Source organism: Etheostoma cragini, chromosome 6 (genome assembly GCF_013103735.1).
Source record: "Etheostoma cragini isolate CJK2018 chromosome 6, CSU_Ecrag_1.0, whole genome shotgun sequence".
NCBI classification, from domain to species: Eukaryota; Metazoa; Chordata; class Actinopteri; order Perciformes; family Percidae; genus Etheostoma; species Etheostoma cragini.
In genome coordinates this window covers 1,365,247-1,392,603 of record NC_048412.1, presented here as the reverse complement: position 1 = coordinate 1,392,603, position 27,357 = coordinate 1,365,247, and the positions used below count along the sequence as shown (strand labels likewise).

Genomic DNA, 27,357 nt, shown 5'->3' with positions numbered 1-27,357 from the left:
GGGGGGGGGGGGGGGGGGTGTTGAGTAGAAAGGACTTTTTTAGATGTTAGTTACACAGAGAAGATGTTCTGACAGTGTGTAACCTTCAGACAAAACATTAGTTTCACAGTATTGCAATTTCAGCTTCAAAATGTATTTGTTTGAAATGTCTGGATAGAAAAACAAACGCAGCTCAAAAGTTCCTGTGATAACAGAATCCGGCACAGATGCATGAAAAAGATTATTTAAAAATCAGTAACAGATTAAATAGGGCCCTACTTTAAGTCTGCTAAAGCTAACTGGAAACATGGAAATAGGACAATGTTTAATTTTCCAACCCAGCTGCCCCACTGGAACTGTAGTTTAAAAAATATATCATATTAAATAATGCACACCGGCTCAGGCCTGGTGGGGGGAACTTAGGCCAAGTGGGCCACCAGGCTCGTCCTACACTGGGGGGGAACCGGTCCGCGGTCCAAGCCATCAGAGTGAGTGAGATGGTTAACTGCTACCCCCCCTCCCCACACACCCACACCCACCCACACACACAAACACACACCAAAGACTTTCCAGACAGTATAATCACAGTCCCAAATCCACACTCAATACAATGGATTAGACTGCAGGTAGACAATAAAGCTCCTGCACTGGCTGACATGTAAGATTTAGATCCTGCGGACAAGTAAGACATTTTACACTGTCAAGAGAAATGCTTGAAATGTAAACACCAAAAATGATAAAAAGGAAAGGGGGGGGGGGGGGGGGGGGGGGGGGGGGGGGGGAGTTAGGGGATGATACGCAGCAAAGGGCTGTCGGTTGGATTCAAAACCGGGACGCTGCAGGACGCTGTAGGACCCAGCCTACATTTATTCTTTTATTTTTTAACTCCATATATCTTCTGTTCATGTGGGACATCATCGTAACGGTTTCTAGCAAAACAGACTGGAAGAAGAAGAATGCAGAAGATCCATCCTTACTTCTTTACAAAGTCAATAACTGTTAGACTGACATGTGATGTCATTCTTCATGTCTCATGGTTTAATGTCTCTAGAAGTGTATTATTCAACGTTGGTTTCTGTTAAAGAAGGAAGAGCCCATTCTCAATGCTACAGAATCTTAATGTTTCTACAGTCACAATCAATGAAAATCCCAACACAAATCCAGTCATGTATCGGGAAATAAATCAAATCCCCAGACTCACTGCAGAAAACGATTCTACAGCTTTTCCTACTGCATCTCTCACCTGGAACAAACGCCTTTTGATCAAAGTGGTGAGGAAGAAATTAAGAAGCCAAACCTCTCAGACACTTAAGGTGTTACCATTTGTAAATTAACATCAGCGATGTGCTGATGAATGCACCTGACGGAGCTACCAGAGCGTGCAGGGCGGCAGCGTGGACACATCCACATGTTATCCATCCGATGTGACGGCTACCTGGTCAGGTGGCTTGGGCGTTCGGTATTGTCGCTTCAAGTCTCCTTTAGCGCCATATTTAGTTTGACGGGTATGGCGGAAGCCTGGAGCGTCCCATGTCATGCCGTCCCGTCTCATGCCAAAGTGTGTCCATTGGTAAATTCAAAAATACGAAATCGCAAATAATTTTAATTTTAATAATTTTTTTTAGATTTGTTTAATCTAAAAAAGATCCATTTCTGTTTGATGAAACGAGAAAAATAAAAATAAAAAAAATAATAGATTTTAATATTTTGGTAGCAAAACGTTAAACGGGCGCTGTTCTAGTATTATAAAGATTAAAAGATCGAAACATGGCCACATGCTACAGAAAATGTTGCGATTCTATTCTGATCTGAGGACCAGGTAACTATGGTTACCTGGTCCTCAGATCTCTGCAGGGTAAATCCAGACAGCTAGCTAGACTATCTGTCCTATCTGAGGACTATGGTTACCTGGTCCTCAGATCTCTGCAGGGTAAATCCAGACAGCTAGCTAGACTATCTGTCCAATCTGAGGACTATGGTTACCTGGTCCTCAGATCTCTGCAGGGTAAATCCAGACAGCTAGCTAGACTATCTCTCCAATCTGAGTTTTCTAGTTTTCATTCGACCCTAAAACTACTTTTGGGGGGGCCTCTATCTTACTCATTTTAGGGGTACCAAATATATTAAGCATACCACGAACTTTTTATAGGATTGGTTCTACAAAAGACTAAAGAATACACATTTAACAATAAACACAACAATACTCATTCAGTGTTACCTACAATTTATCTATGACTGCACATGAATAGGAGCCTCTGTTTGGGGATAAAGGTGGGATTAAAAATGTGTGAAGTTATTTTCCAGTTAAGGACAGAGGGGGGGTTGTGGCTTCATAGTAAGGGGGAACTGGCCACCACTGTTCCCCCCACCCTCTCCCCACCGGCCCCTACAACCGCGACTGACAGACACTGCACTAGGACTATAAAATGACAAATTTGGGAACTTAAAAAGGGATTTATTTTTTGCTTTGCTAAGCCACCAAATCAGGGTAGAACCTACCCTTTAATCCAGTAATGTAGTCCTAGGGTCCGGGGTCCACAGGACATTTGATACGCTTAATAACTTCCTAATTAAAATGTGTTACAAAAAGGGTTTTGAGATGTTCCATCATTTCCATATAATCCATCATGATCTTGACAACACAACATGCCAAACTGACAGCTCCCATAAGGATCAAACCTGGACTCAGACAAGCTTGAGGAGGGGCCAGGTTGGAACAGGGGTACAGCTGGCGCACATGCACTGAGAGGTTTACGCCTTGACGCAGAGGTCCAGGGTTTGAATTTGACCTTGGACAATTTCCTGCATGTCTTCCCCCTCTCTCACCTAACGGTCCTGTCAAAAATTAAAGGTGGAAAAGCCCAAAAATTAAAGCTCGTGAAACCCTACATCTGTCCACTAACCAGGTCTGAAGCATCCACGCTGCATCGGGTTGCTCAGTGCCATAATGTGCTGCGTGATGCAGCCCCGCCCACTGGGACCTGTTGGATCAACACTGTGACCACGGCATAAACAATAAAGCTGGTTCTTGAATGTGCTTTGTTAAAGCATCCGTAGAGCAGGGGGGCGAGAGCCCGATCGATGCTTAAGATGTGTTGATTTAGATGGGAGGAAAGACGGCCAATGGGAGATGAGCGTCAGCACAGCGAAAAAAGTCAATGCCAATCTTTCTTCTCCCGCAACATCGACCCAAACTCACTGCTGTCCATGTCTCATCTTTTCTTATAGGCTGCATCCAGCTATGCATTCTGTACGCACACTGCTTTAAAGGCCACTGGACTCAAGCGGTGTGTGTGTGTGTGTGTGTGTGTGTGTGTGTGTGTAAAGGTGAAGTGAGATTTGATGGCTGCACTAGTGAAGTGACTGTGTGTATGTGTGTGTGTGTGTGTGTGTGTGTGTCTGTGATGATTTTTCTATTCATAGTCACACAAGAGGTTACTTTAGCATCAAAGCATTCCTTTTCAGATAACTGGGCTAATGGACAGAATCTGGTAGGACCGGGGTAATGGACCAGAGTCTGGTAGGACCGGGCTAATGGACCAGAGTCTGGTAGGACTGGGCTAATGGACAGAATCTGGTAGGACCGGGCTAATGGACCAGAGTCTGGTAGGACCGGGCTAATGGACCAGAGTCTGGTAGGACTGGGCTAATGGACCAGAGTCTGGTAGGACTGGGCTAATGGACCAGAGTCTGGTAGGACCAGGCTGATGGACCAGAGTCTGGTAGGACCGGGCTAATGGACCAGAGTCTGGTAGGACCGGGCTAATGGACCAGAGTCTGGTAGGACCGGGCTAATGGACCAGAGTCTGGTAGGACCAGGCTAATGGACCAGAGACTGGTAAAGAGATTTGATTCATCACTAGAACTGCAGGGATCAATTGATTAATCGTCAACTTTTAAAATTCTCCAATTCCAGCTTGTTAAAAATGAATATGTTGTAGTTTCTTCTGTCCTCTGGGACAGGAAACTGAATGTCTTTGAGTTGTGGACAAAACAAGACATTTGAGGACGTCATCTTGGACCTTTGGGGAACACTGATCCACATTTTTGGACTTGAACAAACAAATATGAGAACTGGCTGCCCGTCCATTTTAGGATTCATTTTAAAATTCTTTTATTTGCTTTTAAAGCCTTGAACGGCCTTGACCCACCTTACCTCTCTGCGCTGCTGCACCCCTACACCCCCAGCCGATCTCTCGGGTCAGCTGACCAGATTATAGACCAACAATCAACAGATTAATCGACTATGAAAACCATCGTTAGTTGCAGCCCTGTCCATCACATCGACAGTCATTTCTAACAGAACTAGAAGAATTTCTCCGACACAAGCTAATCTAACTGGGTCTAAGCCAACCTGGACCCTGGGACTTGGTCCAGTTTCCTGATATTTTAAACACAGTTTGACAGCAGTTGAACTGAAACGGTATGCCATTTTTCACTATTGTCTCACATTTGAGAGACAAAAGGATTCATTATTTAATCAAGGCAACCGGCAGATTAGTCAATAATGAAGAAAATCGTTAATTTTGGCTTTAAACAGCTGGAATCAGGGCTTGGCGATTTGAAGAAAAATCAGATATCGCGATATTCACGCCCTAATACCTCAAAGTACATGTAGAGGCGATATTCACCATGAGATTCAAGATAAATAATATTGGGTATTGTAGATATAATAACTAAGTGGCCAAAGGAAAAAAAATAATAGAGCTATCACAGAAATGACATCACTTTACTGTAATGTAGCTTTTAAAACCAGGAAAGGACAACACTTAAGCCATTTCCAGCTTTATGATTTCCAAAATTTAAGGCAATATCTAGTCTCATATATCACGATATCGATATAATATCAATATATTGCCCTACCCTAGCTGGAATCATTATCATATGTGTGGCTTATGTGTGTTTCTGTCTAGTGCCAACAGAAAAAGGGAACAAAACCTACTTAATAAAGCACCTTTTGTGCACAAAATGGTAAGTATATAAATATTAGGTTATGGTCATGGTTGTTCTCCCTCCTTTACTCCAAGCTGCGTCTACATGGTTCACATTTTGCATTCTGACATCTAATGACATCTAAGTTTAATTTGACATTTAAAGAAGTTTGAATTGATGCTATTACATCCTATACATGAGATTCAAACCCAATGGGAAAACGTGAAATCATGATGATGATGATGATGATGATGATCAGGAGGAGGAGGAAGAGGATGACTCTGTAAGCTGAGTCTACATGGTTCACATTTTCTTGCATACACGGACAGAAAAATGGCGTCTAAGTTGAATTTAGTTTAATTCGAAGAAGTCCTGAGTTCAAGCACACAAACTGATTTTATGGAAAATGATGTAACCGGAGAATCAGAATTGAACAACCTCAAATTCAACAGCAGCTTTCCAGGGAAACATTTCATCAAAACTCTTTGTAAACCTGACAGTATTTAATATGGAACTGTCTCTTAGAAATCTGCCACAAGCCAAAAAGGAAGCTTGTGCTGAGGGAAACGTGGACGGGCCAAGTTGATGCGGGTTTTCCATGGCCGCTAAGCCCGAACTGGGAGCATGCATCACCGCGGTGAAGGAGCACACATGCCCGCTCTCATTATGGACAAAGAGCTGAAAAATGAGCTGAAAAAAAAGAAAGAAAAAACCTTACTTACCAATACTCCTGAAACTCTCGGACAAAGTTCTCCTCAACTTTTTCATTTTGCCTATTTTCTCCGGGGGCTGGGAGGCTGGCAGCAGGTCGCACATTTCTTTTCAACCGAGTTTCGGGGCGGCGGGACGGGGCAGCGGACTGGCAGCGGACCGTCAGCCGACTGGCAGCGGACTGGCAGCGGACTGGCAGCGGACTGGCAGCGGACCGGCAGCGGACCGGCAGCGGACTGGCAGCGGTTAGAAGCGGGGGAAGTAGGACCGGGTCTCAGCGAGCCCTGCGGGGCTTCTTGAACCCTGCTGCGCTGCTGCTGCTGGGAAACAGGAAACGGAGCCTTAACGGCTCTCACTTCTCTCCTCAACTAGCAACAACAAATTCCTTCTGGAGATTTTCTCAACAATGCAACTCCATTTCCAAAGAGGCGATAAAAAGTCTGAGGCGAATCCGAACTGCGCACCGTGATTTGCTGTGTCGATAAAGCTCTAAGAGTGATGAGCTAGCTCGGACTTCTTTTCTTCTCTCAGCGTCCCAGGCGCTCCCTTGCTCCTCCACCGCAATCGAGATGTCATTTTTGGGATTCTCTATCTGGTTTCGAGCCCCTAGGCCCCGCCCTGGATGCGAGGATTGGAGGAACTCCCCTGGAGCACCGCGTTTCCATTGGTCCCTGAGATTGGCCGTCAGTCCGTGGGCCCCGCCCCGATGTGTGTTGCAGGAGGAGGGATGTTTCTTCCTCCGGGGGAGTCAGATTGTTTTCAGCGCCTCTCCTCGAGACCGCTGCCCTCCGAGCGACCCTGTGGCCGGGTACAGGGCAAGGTGTTCCCCGAGCAGCAGCCTCAGCAGCGGGGTGGTGCTCTTTTCACCTGGGCAAACCAGAGGGGGTGTTTCGGACTTAATCAAAGCTACCAGCTTAGCCCGACCTCTGCTGTGATCCGGGTTGGATTTAGAATCAGAATCTGAAAAGGGTTCATTGCCAGTGGCGTAGTCTGGATCAGTGATCTTCAGCAGGGGGTCCGGGGCCCTAGGGGGTCCTCAGTGTCAATGCAGTCTTAACATGACTCCAACATATTATTAGCATATATAAATCCAGTTATTCTAAGGATTGTGCCACATGTATTACTATTAAAACATGATTTATAAAACCAGGGATGGGGGGGGGGGGGGGGGGGGGGCGGAGATCTCCATTTTTTAGCAAACTGAAATTTTGAATGTCAAACACTTCACCTTCTGCATTCTGGTGAACACAAACATATTACACATCAATATAAAATAGACAATAAATACAGAAACAAATGTATACTGTGCATATAACAAAATGTTGGACACAATGAAAAAAAAGAGGCTGAATGGGTCGGGGGCAGAATGTGCATTTTGTCTAATGAAGATAAAGGACCAAATCAAATCTATTTAATTTATTTTTCATTTATTTGATTTATAAAGGTAAACACGTTAATCACCATTTCTGTGAGTGGGCCGGTGTTAGCCTACCGGCGTGTTTTCAACTGCAGTCCTTTGGCCAGATGTTGAGAGCAGAGACATTAGGGGTTAAAATGGACATCATGAAGACCGCTACAGCTACACAATAAGAAGCCGTGCAGAGTGGCAGGAAGCAGCAAGACATGCAACTCAACACAGTCAGGCAACACAGATCAGAGCCATTCTCTTGAACCACGCAATGCAGTAATAAGCAGTAATACTCAAAAATTAAATGAAATGCATCACTCATGTAGGAGAGCTTGGTGTTAAAAGTTGCAGTAATTCCTTTCAGTTTTATTTATAGTATCAAAACATAAGAGTTATCTCAAGATACTTTACATTCAAAGTGCTGTGGGTCTAGACAACAATATAATTCACAAAGACCCCACAGTTCCCCCGAGAGCAAGCATCAAGTGCAACAGTGGCGAGGAAAAAGGTCCTTTAAGGCAGAAACCCAGACCCGGGCTCTTGGTCAACTTGGCATTCTGGGAGCGCAGTGCTCTAGTGAGATAATGAGGTACCATGAGCTCTTTAAGATGTGATGGTGCTTGACTATTTAAAGCTTTGTAGGTCAGGAGAAGGATTTTACAGGAAGCCAACGCAGAGAAGCTAATACAGGAGAAATATGATCTCTTTTCTTAGTTATGGTCAGAAGACGTGCTGCAGCATTCTGGATCAGCTGGAGGGTCTTAAGCGTCTGAGGATGACAGGCGTGTAATTGTGTCAAAATCATGTTTTTTTTTTAATGTCTCTGTTAACATTTCAGCGATAATACAGTGCAGAAATAGGGTTTGGATATAACTGGAACTGGCACAATCTCCACTTCTGCGGCCTTTAATCCCAAGATCATGTCGTGTCACTCACACGGCGAATTAGGAGACAAGCAACATGGCTTGTGATACTCTTCATCTGTCTCTCTGTGTATGACTGGCGGAGTGTAGGTGTCAGGCTGGCTGGGTGTTGACTGAAAACAATGACCGGAGGTGTGTTTTCAAAAGAGATTGCAAGAATTTCCAAAAAAGGCACCAAATATATGCATCACTGCGTAGAAAGCTGAGTTCGTTTTGAGCATTTTGACACCAAACACAGTTATGTGTTATATGCAAATGCCCTTAGAAGGTGAATTTAGAAGAGATGTAAAAATCAAGCCCAGGAAAAAACAACACTTGTGGTGTATAACAATATCATGATATCTAAAATGTAACATACACCTATGTCAATATTATATGGATATGTTGCCAAGCCCTAATCTAGAAGCCAATTTACAATAGCATAGTTAGGATTGAAGCTAATTCAGGTCTATCCAACACCTGCATCAGTGATCTAAATCCTCCAGAAGCTGGCCCATGTGCTCTGCTCTGCTTCTACCATGTGTGTGTGTGTGTGTGCTGGCTGCTCTCGCAGCATGCCTGCACTGCAGTCGCCACTGCAGCTGCATGAGTAATTCAGAGGCATCGGGAGAACAATGGCGTGGCCGTGTGTGTGTGTAACTGACAGCAACGTCTATAAGCCTGGGACCTTTAACTGAGAGAGATGGATCAGGGACCTCCTCTCACTACATACACTGTATAAAATTAGGATGCATATTAAACTGGGCGTGCAATGACGTGTGGGCTGCCTATGTATCATACCTATTGATATATGATTTTATTAACCATGTTTTTGTGTTGTTGCATTAATGTGGCACAGTGAATCTTAAGTCTAAGGTTATTTTCACGTTTTCTTTACCGTTTGAAAGTATTTGCATATAACTGTTGACATGTGTTTCATACCAAAACGTTCAGAACAAACTCAGCTGTCTGGATAGTGACGCCCGATCTTTTTCTAGAGCCACGTTTAAAGAGATAATTTGGCGCTAAAGCTGACATGTAGCTGTTGGATTTTTGAAAGTCCTCAAATCTCCTTTTGAAAACCAACCTTTACTTATGATGTGTTTAAAATGAGTTCATCAAAGTCTTAGCTTATGATTAAAATAGTAAATAAATGTCTGAAAGGAAATTTGAAATATTGCTTTTGAGAGTCTTGTCAAACATTGAGTGGATGCACGGTGTGTCTTTTGTCTTTAGAGGGTTAACTCTATCGGTGGATGGTTACCTTAGTGACCACAGTACTTTACCTGTAGGCCAGTCATCGGGGGAGCAGCATGGTCTGAGTGGAAACACCTCTGGAATGCAGAGGGCTGGAATGTTTTACGGGCTAATTGCTTTGACTGGAGCACATGATGATTAAGACAAATGTCCAGCTTCATTAGTTTGAATTGGTCCTTCGTTACAGAGCCAGTGTTAATGATGCATGCACACATTGAACAGCACACCTCTAAAGTCTGTCACAACATTCTCTAATGTGGAGATCTTCCATAGGGGGTCAGGGACCCCTATGGGGCCCCCTGAGATACTGCAGGGTACAGCTGGTTGATATGGCAAAATATCCAAATTCGGGATATTTTTGAACAAATACATCAATGTGGATATCGTGGCGATGTTGTTAGGTTGATTATTAGTTCTTTAACAAAATATTAACACAAGAGTTTTGATAAGTAATCACCATTAATGTGGATACAATGACTAAGTGGGTAAAGACAACAAATAAATAATTTTTCATTTTTTTCCGAGAATGCAACATTTAAAAATATTAAAATCAGCGGTCTTTGTAAAATTAATTGAGGATAGTGTTCACTAAGGTAACCACCCACAGATACAGTTCATGCGAAGAATTCACTTCCAAAAAGTCTTCAGATGCCCAGCCCACAGTCAGAAACTATTTCCAATCTACAGAAGAAAGAAACAAAGTCTTGCTGTTGAAAGAGAGGTATTGTATTTATGTGACAGAAGATATCTGGGGTACAATCAATATGTGGGATTTTTATTAAATCAATTCTATATGTACAAAGTGCAAAGATTGATATGAAACTACAACATTTAAAAAGAGACCACTCACATGAAGAAAGAAGGCAAAAGAACTTAGCAGGAAGTTTTAAAACAAGCTTCACCTCACAACACTGCATCCTCAGCACGGGTAGAGATTGGGTTATTGTTTAATAAAATGTAAAAGGGTGATTTCTGTCGGGATTGGATCGTTGTGAACGAGGCATTTGTCTCATTGTTTGGCGTTTGCGCGAGCAACGGGCATCACTCGAAGCTAAAACTAAGCGCCAGCTCCACATGCTGCCTGTGGAACTCCTCCAGCGCAGCTGCTTCACTCGTTCTCAAACTTGCTGTATGGGTGGTCCGAGTCAGTCATCAGACCTGCGCAGAGGAAAGGGGGGGGGGGGGGGGGGGACACATTAGAAAACACACAAGTTCATGGCGGATCAGAGAACATGATGCGGCGTTCATTTGCTTTCCTACTAAGTAGTGGTTCTCAAACGTAGACCACGTTACTCCACAGACACTTGATGAAGTCATTTGGAAAATCCACCAGAGCTCTTCTTACAGCTTTAAAAATCAGATGTTCAGTGCATCGCTGAAATGGTTCAATTCATCAAATTCAATGATCATAATCAACTGGAACTGTCTAACAGGAGAAGAAATCTACTACAGTGCGCTGAAAGACGGAAAAACTAAATAAAAGAACCTGAGCGAAACAGGTCCATGTAACACTAATCAGTTCAACTTTCTAACCACAAACGGACATTTGGATAACAGAAAAATGGCTTCAAATATACAATTTTTTATTTTTTCCCCCCATCTTGACAAATACATTTTTGTTGCCCTTATTTCCTTAGACTAACTCATCATTGCACCAGAGATAGTTTGCTATATATTACCAACAGCAATGCATACGTTTATTTTCACTATGCAGTAAAAGTAATGTTTTCCCTGCAGGACTATATTGGGAAATATCAATAGTTGATCTCTTGATGATCTACTAATGTTTGTGGTGATGGCGGGAGCAAAGGCAGCTTGTGATTACAACAAGAAAAAGCAAAGCTTTCTTTACAACCTGAACACTTGTCTGTCCCGCCCAACATCCTACTGGAGGGAATAAAATGAAAAAGAAAGTGATGGTACAGCAGGAGTAGAACATAATGTGTGTTCTACCCAACATATGTGTACTTCTGTTGGCGTCACTTAAAAGTGTAGAAAAAACTAAATTAGTTAGAGAGTATTCTTTTCATTAGGTAGGGTATGGGAAAGACAAATTCCAAAGTTGCCCGAACACATTTGAACATCTCCAGTCATAGATGCATGTGTACTGGCTGTGGATTTGGATTTTTGGGTGTTTTTTACAGTACATGTCTCTGTAGGGGGAGTTAACTGGAAACCAGTCTAAACAGGAAAAACAACAGCAGCTGGGCTGAAGGACTTCCAAAGGCAGCTGAGGGGTTCTCTCCACTATAACATGGTTAGACCTTAAGACCATGAGACGTTAGCATGGAGAGGTTAGACAGTCAGACAGCGGTGCATGTTAGGCCTCGTTCACTCTGCCTGCGTCGCCGGGTCAGACAGCCCGGCATAAACGCAGTTCCTTCCATCCATTTTGACTGGAGGAAGTGTGTATAAGCTGCTGCGGGGGTTGCTTAATGGGGGAGGCCTTTGGCGAAAAGTTGAGACCAAGTTCACTTTTGGAGAAATGCAACGCAAATGAAGCTGCCTTCAAGTGCGGTCGGAAACGACGACATCTTTAAACGATGTGAAGTAAAACAGTAATCATGAAATATAAAGCCTACTTGTGCTACTTTGGGGGGTTAAAGAACAACAGTTCCAACATATGACCCCCCAAAATCCTTTGAGCTTGTTAACACTTTAAACCAAGATGTAATGAGCTCTAGAGCTGCTGGGTATAATAATTATAATATGCTGTAATCATAACTCAACATATACCACATAACATTATAACACGTCTATTGGTTGGTCCCACCCAGGATGTAATGTAGCTCTCTGGATTGGGTTTTACAGGAGAGACCTGAATCAGTATGAAAGCAATCCCTGTGGAAGTAAACTAATGAGAGCAGGAGGCCCGAGGAACAGACCCCCATCCATCACTCTGTCACGTTGTCTGTACACAAAACCACAGTGACGCTGCCAGGGGACTCGCTGCTAGCCACACACTGTAAAGAAATACTTGTCTCTTAAATGACACTAACTGCATTCAAAATGTCTGTAGAACATGAAGAGGGCCCTTACGTGACAACAACATGAGTTTTCATCCAGACATTGCTTAAATTCACCTACCCTGTCTCTATCCTGCCGGTAGCTAGCTCGCCCTGCTAACTGCTAGCTGCCGTCCGGGATGTTCAGCCAGGCTTCTGGGAGTATCCATTTTGTGTGTGACCAATCTGGTGTTGGTGAACAGGAGGGTTCACCCACTGGTTTGTTGCCTCAAGTTTGGCAATTTGACATTGCTAAAATGTATAATTTAGTGCTCTTTAACAGTTTGATTACCACATAACCAAATTTGTGGGAGAGGGAGAAGAACTCATCTTGCAGAGTGCCCCATGCACAGGGTCACTACAGATGAATAGGATTTTGCCCCATTTGGACTGTAGTGCCAGTCTGGTGCTCCACACAGACCTGGATAGTACAGGACATGATCCCAAAGACAACCCCTTCGTCTGCTGCCTCAGTGATCTGCAGCACCTTGCTCACAGTCTAAGGGGACTTACATAGGACAGCATTGTAAGATAAATTATGCTTAGATTGATTCAAGCAGACAGGGGGGAGTGTAACCTATATGTGACCCAAATTGCCTTGCTTGAGCACAGAAGGCATATACTGCTGAATAATGCATTGCTTGCACAGGGTATGGAAATTAATGTCAATGACAATGTCCTAAAAAATCGGAAACCAATTCAACACGCATCTGAGACCAAGCCGACATTAACAGAACCGGGAGGCACTGTGTTGGAGTCCTGATCAACTCAAGTACAGCAGGTGTATACATCTCAGGGATAGATGGGCACAGAGTCCGTCAAACCATCACAGCTGAGGTAAAATGGACTATATTTGGTAATTAAGGCTGTCAAAATTAATGAGTTAATAATTCAAATTCCTTTTATTTCCATTAATTTGTATTTCAGTCCCATGCATGCAGTCCACAGAGCCCGGGGCTAGCGCTCTCCTCCTCTGTCCTGTTAGCAGCAGCACTGCGCAGGCAGTCAGTCGGGGTGGGAAGGAAACAAGTAATCTGCATGTACTGTCCATGTGAACGGAGTCACCAGTGGAGTAGTCCAGTCTCAAAGAGCTAACCACTTGAAAAAAACATCCTTTTTAAGATACATTTAGAACAGATTAAAAGAGGTATGATTAATTTGGGATTAATCACGTGTTAACTATGGACCCTCATAGGCGCCCAGGGGGCTCAGGTGGTGGAGCGCGCCCATATACTGAGGCTTATTTATGGATGCGGAGGTCCAGGGTTTAAATCTGACCTGCGGCAATTTCCTGCATGTCTTCCCCTCTCTCCCAGTTCAAATCTATGATGTCCTGATGATGAAAGGCAGAAATGCCAGAACTTTGGCCACCCATGCGATTAACCGACTGACAGCCCTAATGGGAGCACAATGTAGACCAAAATTCATACGTACCATACTTCTTGCGGATCTGATCGTGCCTTGCCTTTCTCTCCACGTTCCTGTAAAGAAACAGAAGAAGAATCAAAGGTAAGGAAAAATACTTCACTTTACACCATCCAAAGAGGAAAAACAATGGCATGGTTGGATTTTAGTTCAGGTCAATTCTGCATTCCCACTGTCTTGTAACCAATGAATCCAAGTGTGAACACGACAGGCCATATTTAAACGATCTAAACACACAGTGTTACTATTATGATGGCGGATTTGCTGAGCAGGACGGAGAGATGTTCAGGAGGAGAAACTGATCTGCTCGTGCGTGAAGTGAAAACACGCTAGCAGATCATATCACAATACTATTTTACATTGTAATATTTTGAATCTTCTGCATGTCTGTGTGCTGCTGGGCCTTGCATGTGTATCAAGCATAGTGTGCTCCCAGACAGCTACCTCAAGATAGCAATACGCCCAGAATGCACCTGAACACACCTCCCTGTAAAACCAGCCCGCCCAGAATGCACCTGAACACACCTCCGTGCAAGACCAGCACACCCAGAATGCACCTGAACACACCTCCCTGTAAGACCAGCACGCCCAGAATGCCCCTGAACACATCTCCGTGCAAGACCAGCACACCCATGGGCGCAGGTGCTTTTGCTGCGTCTGTCTTAAACTAGCAAAGACGCGTCAGGCCTTGTGCTGCACTGTGCGGTGTACGAGGGCCACATGGACTTACAGATAGTATTCACTGGACAATGGGATTGACGTCTTCCAACGTCATCAGCACAAAACCTCCAAATGTCAAAAAAAGGGACGCAAGCATGGTTAAAGTATCAATAGTTTCCCATGGATATTATGACAAGGTAACATTTTCTTCACATCACTTTCTTGACAGTTCACAATCAGAAGAGAGGACTTTTAGTTTAGCTTTTGTATAGTCTTGGGTGTCCAGACCTTCCTCCACAGCGCTACGAAGGAAGGTCTGGCTAGACCACATGACATTCTTGGATGGGAGGACAACGTGGTCTGGTTTAGTGGCATTTCTTTAAACCAATAACAATCATCTTGGGTGGTTCTAAAGCCCCTAACACACTGACCAAAAGGCAGTTGGACTGATTAGACAATTGATGATTGGACAAACGCGTCAAATGGGTCTGGTTTCTCTGGAAATTCAAAGCCTGACTGTCATTCAGAATACAAGCTCATATTATTCTACATTTATAGCATTTTAAGGAGAAATAGGCTGTGCAGTTACTAAATCTTAATTTCATATCGACAAAGGTCAGTTTAAAAGATTTTCCTCAGATTTTGAGAGACTCTAGTCACGCTCACCCCGCTCCTCATTTCCGGGTTAGTTCTCCACCAATCAGATTTGTCATTTGAATCTGATTGACGGCAGTGCAGGCCTTCTGACCGAGCATGTCAGGTCGGCCAAAATGAAGGCCGCCGGCCCCTCCACACTACTCCGGACGGACGTTGCCAAAAAACACACCAAACAGACTCGAGTCACCAACCCCGCCAGACTCTCCGACGGCCAAGTAGGTTGGTGTGGCACGGCCCTGAGCTCTGGACACAGTAACAGCACATCTTCAAAACGTGTCAAGAAGGAACTTGTTTTGGTGAAACGTGTGTACGTCCGAAGGTTGTTTTAGTAATGTACAGATAGTCTAGCCAGCTGTCTGGATTTACCCTGCAGAGATCTGAGGACCAGGTAACCATAGTCCTCAGATTGGACAGATAGTCTAGCTAGCTGTCTGGATTTACCCTGCAGAGATCTGAGGACCAGGTAACCATAGTCCTCAGATTGGACAGATAGTCTAGCTAGCTGTCTGGATTTACCCTGCAGAGATCTGAGGACCAGGTGACCATAGTCCTCAGATTGGACAGATAGTCTAGCTAGCTGTCTGGATTTACCATGTAGAGATCTGAGGACCAGGTAACCATAGTCCTCAGAAATCTGGAGGTTAGAGCGCCATCCGGCGAGATTTCCGGTGACACCTGAACAATCCCATAAGTGGAACACTGTCAATATAGACTAGCTTTTAAATTGCTGCTTTGATCACATGCTGTATTTATTACCACAACATTCTGTGGCTGGTCTGCTTTCCTTTTACACCACGAACCCCACCAGTCTGCCGGTTGGGTTAAGTCATACTTCTACTCGTTGCAGACCTTCACCCGATGCAGACTTCACTGCATACAGATGGCAGTGAAAGCCAAAGAGAGCAACCGGCCTGCTGTCAGTCCATAATTTAGCCTTTCTGAGGAGTTACAAAAAGCCTGGGAGGAGGTTTTTGTGATCTGGGCCTCCCGGGCCTTCACACTTCAATGCCTCTCTGCACAAAAAGCTGGTGTAAATCAGCTCGTTTTTTATTTGAGTAATCTGTGAGCAATCAGGGTGCCTGAGCTCTGACTGCCATCTGTCCCCCCCTCCCCTGCTGCCGGCTTGTATGCAAGTAATTGACTGACATGTTCACACACTCCCTATACATAGATATGGCTGCATTCAACAAGTGGGAAGCAAAGACGGAGGGGAAAAAGTGGAAAGGACTGAATCTTTTCCAGCACTCATCCATGGAAATGCTGAGCTAAATTGAACATGTAATTTTCAATGGCCCAGCACAAGATAAGAAACAAGTAAGTTCTATTAAATTGAACTATTTGTCATTAGTTTCCCCAGTATTTTTACTGGTTGATGAAGATTTAAATCAATTTGAAAAAAAAAAAAAATCGGCATGAAAGAAAGGGTTTGGGACCACCTAGGAGAATGTTTATTGGCTTTCTTTTTTGAAGTAGGAAAATCTAAAGGTAAAGTCAAATGTGGGTGCATTGGGATTCTCACATTTAGCAGTGTAAAGCTAGAATAGACCCTTTTACAGTGAACATTTTGACATAGTAGGAAAGAAAAATCAAATTGATAACAATACCTATAGCTCAGTTCCATTAAGTGTCTCAGTAGGCTATTCTAGTGAGCCAGCATGCACAATACCAGGATCTCTACTAAATGGAATGCAGCCATCATTAATGTTACTAAACACAGATGTGCTTTTCTTCAAGACTAGTCGCTGTAAAAAAGGTCTTCTGTTGAGATGCACAAAAACATCTTTGCAACCTTGGCAGAGGAGGGTTGTCTGGGTGGCCAATGAACACACACACCAAATCTCAACGATTAGTACAGACCTTTATGTAAAAAAGCAAGCCAACTGGTTAAAAACAGGAAACTAAATTCCTCTTTACAGCACTTATTATCATATCCTCGTACTGTCCATTCACGTTGATGAATGGATCATTCCCCCCCCCCCCCCCACGGTTACAGTGATTTGTTTACTGTCACGGTGTGAAAATGATTTCTGTTTTCTTCTAATTTTCTTGACAATGTGGTTTATTAAACGTAACGCTGCTTTTAGATCAAACATACATGAACGTGACCAAATGACACCACTGCACGTTCGCCTACATGAAGCATCATCAGAGTTTAAAAGGGCCTAACAGTAAGGTCAAAGAGCTGCTAATAAATGTGTTTTTCATTATTTTGATAGCAATAGAAGCTTTAGTGGTGTAAATACAGTTTCAAAAGGAGTTCCTCCCTTGATAAGAGCAAACTTGTAACAAAAATTATGACAGAGAACATTTCTAATTATGTGGGGTTTTTTAAATGTCACAGCAGTAATATCACTTCGCATACCAAAAGCTGAAAGGTTCAATCTCTCGTGGGAGCTGTTAAGGATTTCCCCAGGCTGCTCTCCAGCCCGGGCTCAGAGGAGGATAAAGGTTCAGTGCTGTGAGCTGGCTCTCTGGGGTCCAGGCTGCAGTGTCTGGAGGCACTAGTCTCTCCCATGACGGGTCCAATGTATTCTAAAAGTCCTGTTCACAACGGGAACTGCATCTATGTAGGTCACTGCACTAACTCCAACTTCAGAGATCATGCTCACTGCAGGAAACCCTTGCGAGATTCTGTGGCAAGTGAGCAAAAAGCTCATAGAGGTTGGATTAATCCCCCCCCCCCATGTTCCCAGCACTGCAAGTGATGATGATGATAAACCAAAGTTACTGACTCTGTTTCTGCTCAACTGACTTGCTAACACATCACCCAGCCATCACGGCGGATGAGGACACTGTGAGCACAGGCACTAAATAGAAAGATGAGGCTGAAACATTTATTGGGTCCAGGAGGAGGAAGGCTTCCAGGTCTGCCAATTCAGTGACTAGCACAGGGTTTCATTGACAGTGGCGGGCACTCCACAGGAAGTAGCCCACTCTATTTATGAGTGCATTACCAAAGAGCAGCTGCTTAGCCTTGACAATCCAATTGGTGTTTTGGGATGCGAGTGGAGGACACGGAGCTCCTCCTCTGGGACACAGACTTGTTGGGGCTACACACACAGCCTCACAAACACACACACACACACACACACACACACACACCAAACATACAACGGGCCCTTTTGTTGGAGACTATGAACTATTCCGTTGCAGGAAAGCCCATGTAGGACCTGCTGAGATATCATGAGGCAAAAACACCCAACCAGTTGACAGAAAATGATTAGATCTTAATGGTATTTTCTTAGTTTAATCTTTTTTGTAGTTTGATATGATGATACAGCTAGTTTAATATTATTAGGCCCAAGCACTGAAGTGCAAAGTAACCTACTGTTTTTGTAAGAATTATTATTGTGCACCTCACTCGTCTCTCTCCTTTCTGAGGGTCTTAGCACGCGGGAAAACTCACTAAAACTTGCACACATGTCAGACCTACGGAAAATCACAAAGTTCTGCAGTGATTGGTCTTGGGGGCTGCCCTGAATTCAACAAACGTAATGAGCTAAAGTACAAACGTTCAGGGAACATGCGTATCATCTGGAATTCTATTATTCTATTTTTAGGAGAAAAAAAAACTCAAAAATTTAAAATGTACAGCCTAGAAGGAGTTGGCGCCCACATAAAGACCGGGGAGCTTCGCGAGATTGTTCAGCGATTTGGCCCTGTCAGCGGGCTCAATAGCGCCCCCCTAATGCGTGGAAGGCCTTAGCTTTACCAGATAGTAGCCTCAGCCTAGTACTGGAACTATGGGGACCTAATGGGATGAGGAAGAGGTGGAAAGGCCAGCAGCCGTATCATTTTGAACCTGCCAGACGTGAGAGGGCAAATGAGGAATTGCTGAGAGTTGGGGAAGTCTCCTGGTGAGTTGCTATTATTTAGCAACGCAGCAGTGCAGACAATAATGACTTTTTTTTTTTTCACTGTCAGTGAATTGCACCGAGTGAAAGTCAACGTTTTCTTTCTATCTAGTGGCATGTACGTGCCACAGGATGTATATTTTAACTGGCTAAACCTGCTACACACATGGTGTGGGAGTGTGTGGGTCACACGTGAGACGGAGGTTATAGTTGAATAATGATAGATATTGATTATAGTGAATGTGTAGTGTTGGATTGTCCACGGTATGTAACGTGTGCAACGTAGCCAGCCCATAAGTCATGATAATCCAAGACAAAAAAACACAAAGACCTCTGTGCACCTACTCGAACCACTGAACCAACCTGGCCACAGAAATCTGGTCAAACCTGCAAACTTCTACTTGCTTTAAATAATTGTTCTTTCTTTTGCATTCTTATTATACTTATTTATTAAATCCTTTTTTGAATTCAGAAGTTGTAGTGTCCTATTGTTCTTATGATGATGTAGCTTCTTTCCCATGTTGCTGCTCTGCTTTTGTCCCTGTAATTTGACTCTCAGTGTAAATGACAGCGACCCCTCGATGATCTCCCGAGAAGAAATAAAGGATGAATAAATGGATGAATATATTCTTACCGTTCCTCAGCACGCTGTTTGATCTCCTCTCTCCTCCTCATAAATCTCTCATCATCTCCATCCGGCCTTGACAAAAGGAGCCGTGGAGAGTGTCAGATTTACAGAGCAAGAGAACAACAAAACACACTCATCTGGATGTGACAAATCACTTACAGTACTTCTACATATGGTCACATATTCTTTTCACACAGTTAAACAACTTTGAGTACTGCCTTGTCACTTGAGCCACAACAGGAAACTGTTGGTCAAAAGTAAACAGAGCTTTTTCTACATAAACAATGAGCATCACCTTGGATAATGGAATTACTAATGTAAAAGAAGCTGAGCAATCAGGAGGTGAGAAAATAAAATTGCCTCTAGGAAATGTAACCACAGGGTCAGTTTAAATGAATGTTTGATATGTGTGTGTGTGTGTGTGTGTGTGCGGCACACTATGTCCCCTTTTCTTGTGACAGATGATAGACATGAACACAACTCTAACACCCACAGGACTGTCAGTGTGTGACAGGCCAGCCTGCAGCTGATTGACTGACACGACATTTTCATTTCACTGCCGCACAATGACAGAAATACACACACAGTTGTCTTGTAAAGGAAGCTGAACTTGTGAAGCTACAAGAGAAACAGTGAATGCAGCCCTGATTCATGGGTGCTCCACTTGAGAACTTCACTGCACTCAACAGTTGTTCGCCACAAAGCAATTAAGAACTTTTCTTAACCTTTTATTTGAGCACAGAGCTAATGTCACGGAGGAACTGAACTTTAATTCGAGACATGGCTGCTGCCTTTATTCAAATGTTAATCTAACGCTTTGTTTAAGGTCACCAAGTTGCCAATGCATTTGGTATTAATGAAACCCGTTACAACAGCACTGTAACAGATCCTATCTTTATGAGGCTCAGTTTGTCTTGACACTGTGTCAAAGAGTTGTTGACTCAACTGTACAGTCATGAGGAGATAGTCAGGGTTGGTGCTGCCTTGGTCCCGCATTGCCAGACCTATCTCCACAGTGCTGCAGAGGAAAGTCTGGCAACAGGAGCATTTACTACTGAATAAAAACACAATGGTTTTGGGTGGTGCTAAGCTCCGGACGCAGCGATGGTGACTTTGCAAAATAGTCCCAGGGAGGAACTTGTTTTGGTGGAACACGTGTACGTTCAGAAGTAGTTTTAGTCGTCAAAAGAAAATTCTTGATTTATCCCGTAGAGATCTGAGGACCAGGTAACCATAGTCCTTAGAAATCCACCACAGGTTAGAATTACAACCCAAAGGAAGAGGAAGGGGACGGATTGGCTGAAAATGCGGGACATTGTAATGAAGTGAACTGTTGACACAATACAGATCCGTGAGCTATTTAAATGAGCTAGTACATGATTCCACCTCATTATCTCTTACCAGTGTATCTCTGTGTGTACCAGTTAGAGAGGACATGCCCTAGACATATTCTTTGTTATTCTTTACAACCGTTATCCAAAAGAACCAAGCAGACCTGCTTTGTTGCACCATCCAAATGTTCCTTAAAAACATTTTCAGACATTAAACTCCGGTCTCAACGTTAACCGGAACCTCTTTAAACAGTGAGTAAAACAGTAAAGCGGAAAGTGAGGGACATCCAGGGGAATTCCCGGCAGGTGCTGAAACTATCCCGTAAATGAACCGTCGTCGATATAGACTAGTGCTGCAATGGACTGCATTATCACCTCTGAACCTCCTGAAGAGGTCATGCTATCTGGTCTCCCACTACAATAATCTGCAGATTTGTATAGTCTGTGAAAGTTCTGCGTGGCAACCGAAACGTCTTTTTTTATACTTCTATCTATCAAAACATATATATGTTACAGTGGCACTAAAATGTCACAGTCATTCGACTTTACCTTGATCGGCGCTTCTTGCAGCAGCAGCAGCAGCAGCAGCATGCAACAACGCTGATGATGATGACTCCACCAAGGACAGCCAGGGTAATGATCAGGGCTTCAAAGTTCACTGAATCACACCAGAAGACCAATCATTAATATTCAAAAGCATCATTTGTTCTGAGGTCACATCATAAACAAAACCTCAAACTTTAGGCGCCTTTCCTTTGAATGGAAACTCAACTGGTTTGGCAATGGTGCCCCCTGCTGTTGTCTGGGCAACACTACAAGTCACCACAGTAGAGTGATGAAACTCCACGCTCCACTTTCATTTCCAGGGAAAACATAACAGAGTGAAACATAACCGAGACATCAATCAAGACTTGTTTGAAACCACTTCAGCAGACACGTAACGGTTTATCAGTTTGGTTGGAAACCCAGCAGTAATTAGGTAAGGTTGGTAGGTTTCCACAACTTGAAAACATTAAATGTTCTTCCCATACATCTCTTAGTATTAATTTTATAGTCTATCCACAAAAGTTAAGCTAAAACCTATCTATGGCATCAATGACTACAACTACTTTCTGGCTTATGTCTTGTAAAGTTATCTATTTTGTGTAAAACATCCACACCACCCCTTTCACTTTAAAATGGAACCACTCTCCTCAGGCCGTAGATTCAGAGTACCACAATTAGAGTAAAAACAGCCTTGTTCCCTATGCAATAACTTGGCTTAATTTGCATGTGTAATTTTGAATTTTCTGAATTATTTTACTTCTGTGCAATTTTATTCGCCAATTGTGGACCAGGTAGATCATCCTTGTTTATTTTGTTCTCTATAAATGGCTAACCCTTTAATGCGTTAATTTGTTTGACAAAGGCAAGAACGTAACACACGTTCATTAATATCACAAAGAGATGCAGTAAAGCTTTGATATGCAGACATTTTATAACTGGAAAAACCATTCACAAAGATCCCATTTCCAATGGAACATATAGTTATTATGGCCAGTCATAAAGGCCTCTTCTGTCTCTGATCATCTGTATGCCAGCATGTCTGTTTTGTATTCACCTGCATGTGTATATTTCTCTCCTCCACACAGCATCCATTTTATCTTTTAAATGTTCGAGTATGGCCACTCGGTATCTGCACTGTGTTTATGTGATTTAACTGAGCTTTGGGCCTTTACAAAACACATGTTTGAGATTTGTTCATTGGTTAAAATGACTTCACCCAAAGAATTTTCAACCACAAAAACTCCTTAGCTGGATACTTTCTCCATCTGGCTGGCTACTCAGACATCAGGGGAACTCCCCAGTCCTGGACTTTTATTTCTCTCTGTAACTTCTTGACTACTACTACTGCACAGAGAGGAAATGGTTCTCTTCTATGAAGCTGGTACAGAAAATCAACCACGCAAGAGAGGAAGCAGGTATAGTGCTACAGGAATGAGATCATAAGTTGATCCTGAAGCAACATGAAGTGGAGGGACCACAGGGTTTTGGCTGGCTCCTCTCATGTAGCTTTGCAAATGGTGCCTCTCAGCGAAAACACTCCAGTGTTTGTCTAGTAAACCATCCTGCAGCTATTTGCCTCCTAAACTGTAACGAACCAGTTTTTCACAGCGCTCACTCCTTTAAGGCAAGTGTTGAAGTCAAGGTCTGCGGGCCAAATCCGGCCCATTGCAGATAGATTTGGGCCCGCCTAGTAATGCGCCAAACCAAAAGCACAGGAAAATGTTTTTCAAACTACAATTACGTAACATCCAAAGCTACATTTGGCAGGTTTTCCCGACTTTGAGGCTCATAAATTGCCACAAAAGCAGAGCTTTCATATTCAGGCTGCAAAACAGGTGACTGTAGAAATGTTATCATTGTTTTTCTTGATTTTTTCAATTCTATGATGGCTAAGGAAAGTTTTTGATGACTGTTGTAGTGCTTTATGTTGAAAGAAATGAGTAACAAAACCATCTAAGAAAGCCACAAAAAAGTTTGTAAAAATTACTAAAAAAGCTACACAGATGTAGAAAAGAAAGCGACATGCAGAAAGATGTTTGACTTTTCAATGAAACAAAAGAATAAAAAAACTCGACATCTGTCTGGCCCTTGATGAGATCATCTCTTAGTGGAAATGAGTTTGACACCGCTGTTTAAGGACTTCCACCTGCACATCGCAGTTACTGTATTGGTTGATGATCTCCGTTTTGCATGTTAAAATGGCAATCCGATAATACATCTACCGAGTAATAAACAGGAAATCAACTTCCTCATTCCAGTCGCCCCCTCCACATGTAATGTGTGACGTATGCGTAATGTAATGTCATGTAAACAACTGTTAAACAAGCAGAAGATAGACTTGAAAACGACAGCTAATCTCTATGTTTTCTCCAAAGTCAGGCTGTAGCAGACTCTCGGAAATATTAATATTGTTCTTTTTTTAACCAGTTTTGTAAATTGGTGCTTTATATGTTTCTCAAATTGTCAACAACGACAGGTTAATGCATAGATTTGTGTGACTTTTGGTAACACAGACTCACAGCCTAATCCAATAAAGCCTCATTTCAGAGAGAACTCTTTAGAACACCAGAGAGACAATAATTGCGGTCTTTTAAATTAGCAAATGAAAGAGAAAGGACACATAGTGATATATTTCACACCGTAATAAGACTGATCAACTTACACCAACACACTCCCCAACGGGCCTCGGCCAAATGGCACACCGACGCTGGAGGCAGCAGCCAGCTCACCGGGTATTCTGTGCAGTTGTTGGTGGAGAAGCACCAGAGACACTATGGAGACAAAACACAGATCAGCCCTCTGTATGTGCTTCTATTAATATTAATCAGGACTTAGTACTAAATGTAATACTTTTAGGCACCGACCAAATTGCCTCTAAAGTATTGAGTATATAAGAAATGCCTTTCATTCAATACCAAATGTCCTTCATTTTCAGCCAGATGTCCGTCCCCGTCCTCTGTCTCTGTGTTGGCGTTGGAACCTCTGGTGGATTTCTGAGGACTATGGTTACCTGGTCCTCAGATCTCTACAGGGTAAATTTAAGATTTTGTCTCTTGATGACTAAAACTACTTCTGAACGTACACATGTTCCACCAAAACTAGTTCCTACCAGAGACTATTTCGCAGGGGCACCGTGGCGCCGTCCGGAGCCTAGCCCCGCCCAAGACGACTGTGATTGGTTTAAAGACATGCCGAGAAACCAGAGCACGGAATGCTGTGTGGATCAGCCTGACCCTCCTCTGCAGCGCCCCGGAGGAAGGTCTGGACATGCGAGACTACTGCTTTACTGAGTTAACCAGCGCAGGCGGTTAGAGTGGATCTTTAGTCGTGTTGTTGGAGGTCCAGGCTCCCGCTTAATAAATAAACAAGGGATCATAAAATTATGATTCATGCCAGCAGTTTGGAAGTTCGGGCAAAGGTCTGCTCTTATCATTCAAACGCTGCTCTGATCACCAGCGGTGGAAGAAGTACTCAGATCCTTCACTGCCATAAAAGTACTTATATCACACTGTAAAAATAGACTGTAACAAGTAAAAGTCCTGCAATGAAAATGTTACTTAAGCAAAAGTACGTAAATATCATTAGGAAAAAGTACTCAAATCTAAAAAATCCTCCCATGTTAGAAAGAGTAGAGGATCCAGCAGGCCGTTATATTGTTGCTAGGCTACTATATAATAAAACATCAGAATATAAACTACATTTGTTTAGTGTGCAGAAATATGAATGTGTAAAGTAACTAGTAACTAAAATAACTAGTAACTAAAGCTGCCAGATGAATGTAGTAAAGTAACTAAATAGTAACTAAAGTAACAAGGAACTAAAATACCTAGGAACTAAAGCTGTCAGATGAATGTAGTGGAGTAACTAAAGTAACTAGTAACTCAAGTAACTAGTAACTAAAGGAACTATGAACTAAAGCTGTCAGATGAATGTAGTGGAGTAACTAAAGTAACTAGGAACTAAAGTAACTAGGAACTAAAGTAACTAGGAACTAAAGTAACTAGGAACTAAAGCTGTCAGATGAATGTGGTAAATTAACTAAATGAAATAGGAACTAAAGTAACTAGGAACTAAAGTAACTAGGAACTAAAGCTTTCAGATGAATGTCGTGGAGTAACTAAAGTAACTAGGAACTAAAGTAACTAAAGTAACTAGGAACTAAAGCTGTCAGATGAATGTCGTGGAGTAACTAAAGTAACTAGGAACTAAAGTAACTAAAGTAACTAGGAACTAAAGTAACTAAAGTAACTAGGAACTAAAGCTGTCAGATGAATGTCGTGGAGTAAAAAGTATTTATAATTGTTTTAAATATTTCTCTCTGAAATGGAGCGGAGTAGAAGTAGAAAGTACCATGGAAAGAAAAGACTAGAGTAAAGTACTTGAACATTTGTACTTAAGTACAGTACCTGAGTAAATGTACTTAGTTACATTCCATCCCCTGCAACCTTACCTTAGCATGTGGAACACAAGTGTCACATTTTTTGAAAGTAGAGCAGGCTGAAAAGAGATAAAGAGAAACGTTATGTCAGCTAGCTTAACGTTAGCCGCATGTAAACAGTAAGTAGTATTAAAAAAAAAAAAAAAAAAAAAAAAACACTATTTCACTAGTTAGCTAGCTAACTCTGACGTGCTATAACCTGGCATTAAAGTCTCTTATTACCATGCTAAACGGTACCTCTGTGAACTGTAAAAACGAGTGTGCTTCGAAGTAGCTCCGGTGTAACTTACGGAGTGGCGGCGGTGGAGAGGTCTGGCATTCCCCGAGGCTAACCAGGCTCAGGCACAGCACGACGCCGCCGCTTAACACCCATATGCTCGCTGTTTGTCTCCCGGTTGGAAAAGAAGCCATAGTTAAAACCTCAACACAGCTGCGAAAGCTTAACTTTGTCTAAAAAAAAATACACAATATCTGCTCTTCTACAGTAGGGGCTCGCCTTTCTCACTCTTCTCGGTAAACACTGCTGTTTCTGTTTGCATCCAACCAACTGTTGTCACTTCCTGGTTCTCTAGGGTTAGCGCGTTTTGGGAATCTTGACAGCCCGGGCGGGAGGGGTATATTCTTTTAACGAGTTAAATTAGTAACGACCGCCCGCTCAGGTTCACAGGTCCTGGAACGCAGTTAAAACATTTCCATTTCCATTTTGTCTCATTATCACTCATGTTGATACATGCTTCAGGGCCAGAGGTGCACGCATTCTCTCGGATCAGTATCAATATATATCTATATATATCTATATATATATATATATATATATATATAGATATATACCTATAAAAAAAATGCAATAGGCTGCATGTAAAACAAGCTTATATTTGCGTTTGGGATTTTCGAGAGTTCAAGAGTTTTATTTTCCATTTTACCGGAGACTAAATATGCATCTGCATTTCATTGCACATGTTTTCATTTCACATTTTTATATACTTACCTTTGACATGTCTATTTATGATGATTTTGTCAGCTGGTATGATGATGCGTTTCTTCTACGACAGATGAAGGGCATCGTTGGATTTGAATCTTGTGTGTGTGTGTGAGCTGATTAAATGTTGGTGGGTGACGTAACTGAGAAGAAATTATGTTTGACATAAAACAACAACTTTCAAGTTTACCTGCCACACACTGCCTAAACCCTAGAAAGAAAAGAAAATAAACTCCTAGAGGATTGCAGAAGAAATTAGAAATTCCACCTGATTTTGGAAGCAGTCCTAAAGACCATTTCACAGTTGTAAGCATAAAACTTCTAAATGGCCCCAAGTTCATTTCCTGTTGCAGTTGAATGATGTGTGTGATATATTAACTGCCAGGAAGTTAGCAAGAGGGATAGCTGTTGCCTAACAATGGAATTCCATTAAAAACGTCTATAGGATAAAGCCGTATCCTATAGGATTTATATGATGCTACTATCGGATAAAAAAAATCAATTTCTGAGGTTTTTTAACAATAATATGAGTTCCTCCAGCCTGTCTATGGTCCCCCTGTGGCTAGAACCACTAAGGTCTATATAAAAGAGACTTCAGATACAGGATTAGGGACCACTAAGGTCTATATAAAAGAGACTTCAGAT

The 27,357-nt window shown here is 42.6% G+C and overlaps 2 protein-coding genes and 1 long non-coding RNA gene across 3 annotated transcripts in view; 1 reads left to right on the top strand and 2 right to left on the bottom strand.

Moving 5' to 3' along the window:
* Positions 1–4,846, top strand: part of LOC117946535 — a 13,799-nt gene extending 8,953 nt beyond the window's left edge. Inside the window, exon 3 of the long non-coding RNA XR_004657048.1 lies at positions 4,696–4,846. This is a non-coding gene — a long non-coding RNA (uncharacterized LOC117946535). The remainder of the gene's footprint in view (positions 1–4,695) is intronic.
* The window catches only part of cdk14 (cyclin-dependent kinase 14), a 156,964-nt gene extending 150,748 nt beyond the window's left edge, over positions 1–6,216 (bottom strand). Inside the window, exon 1 of the mRNA XM_034874747.1 lies at positions 5,634–6,216. Coding sequence (XP_034730638.1) covers positions 5,634–5,727 — 94 coding nt within the window. The 5' untranslated portion in view covers positions 5,728–6,216. The remainder of the gene's footprint in view (positions 1–5,633) is intronic.
* Positions 6,217–9,897: 3,681 nt separating this feature from the next.
* LOC117946529 (pituitary tumor-transforming gene 1 protein-interacting protein) lies at positions 9,898–26,303 on the bottom strand. The gene is made up of 7 exons (XM_034874752.1): positions 26,024–26,303; positions 25,746–25,792; positions 23,958–24,066; positions 21,299–21,407; positions 19,425–19,490; positions 13,629–13,675; positions 9,898–10,347 (listed from the first exon to the last, which is right to left on the bottom strand). The coding sequence occupies exons 1-7, from the start codon at positions 26,142–26,144 to the stop codon at positions 10,298–10,300; spliced, it is 549 nt and encodes a 182-aa protein (XP_034730643.1). The 5' UTR covers positions 26,145–26,303; the 3' UTR covers positions 9,898–10,297.
* Positions 26,304–27,357: the final 1,054 nt, after the last annotated feature.

Coding starts and splice junctions, on each gene's coding strand:
- LOC117946529 (XM_034874752.1), bottom strand. CDS start 26,144: ATGGCTTCTTTTCCAACCGGGAGACAAACAGCGAGCATATGGGTGTTA. Junction 25,793..26,023: donor CTCTCCACCGCCGCCACTCC/GTAAGTTACACC, acceptor ATCTCTTTTCAG/CCTGCTCTACTTTCAAAAAA. Junction 24,067..25,745: donor CTTGTGTTCCACATGCTAAG/GTAAGGTTGCAG, acceptor TTGTCTCCATAG/TGTCTCTGGTGCTTCTCCAC.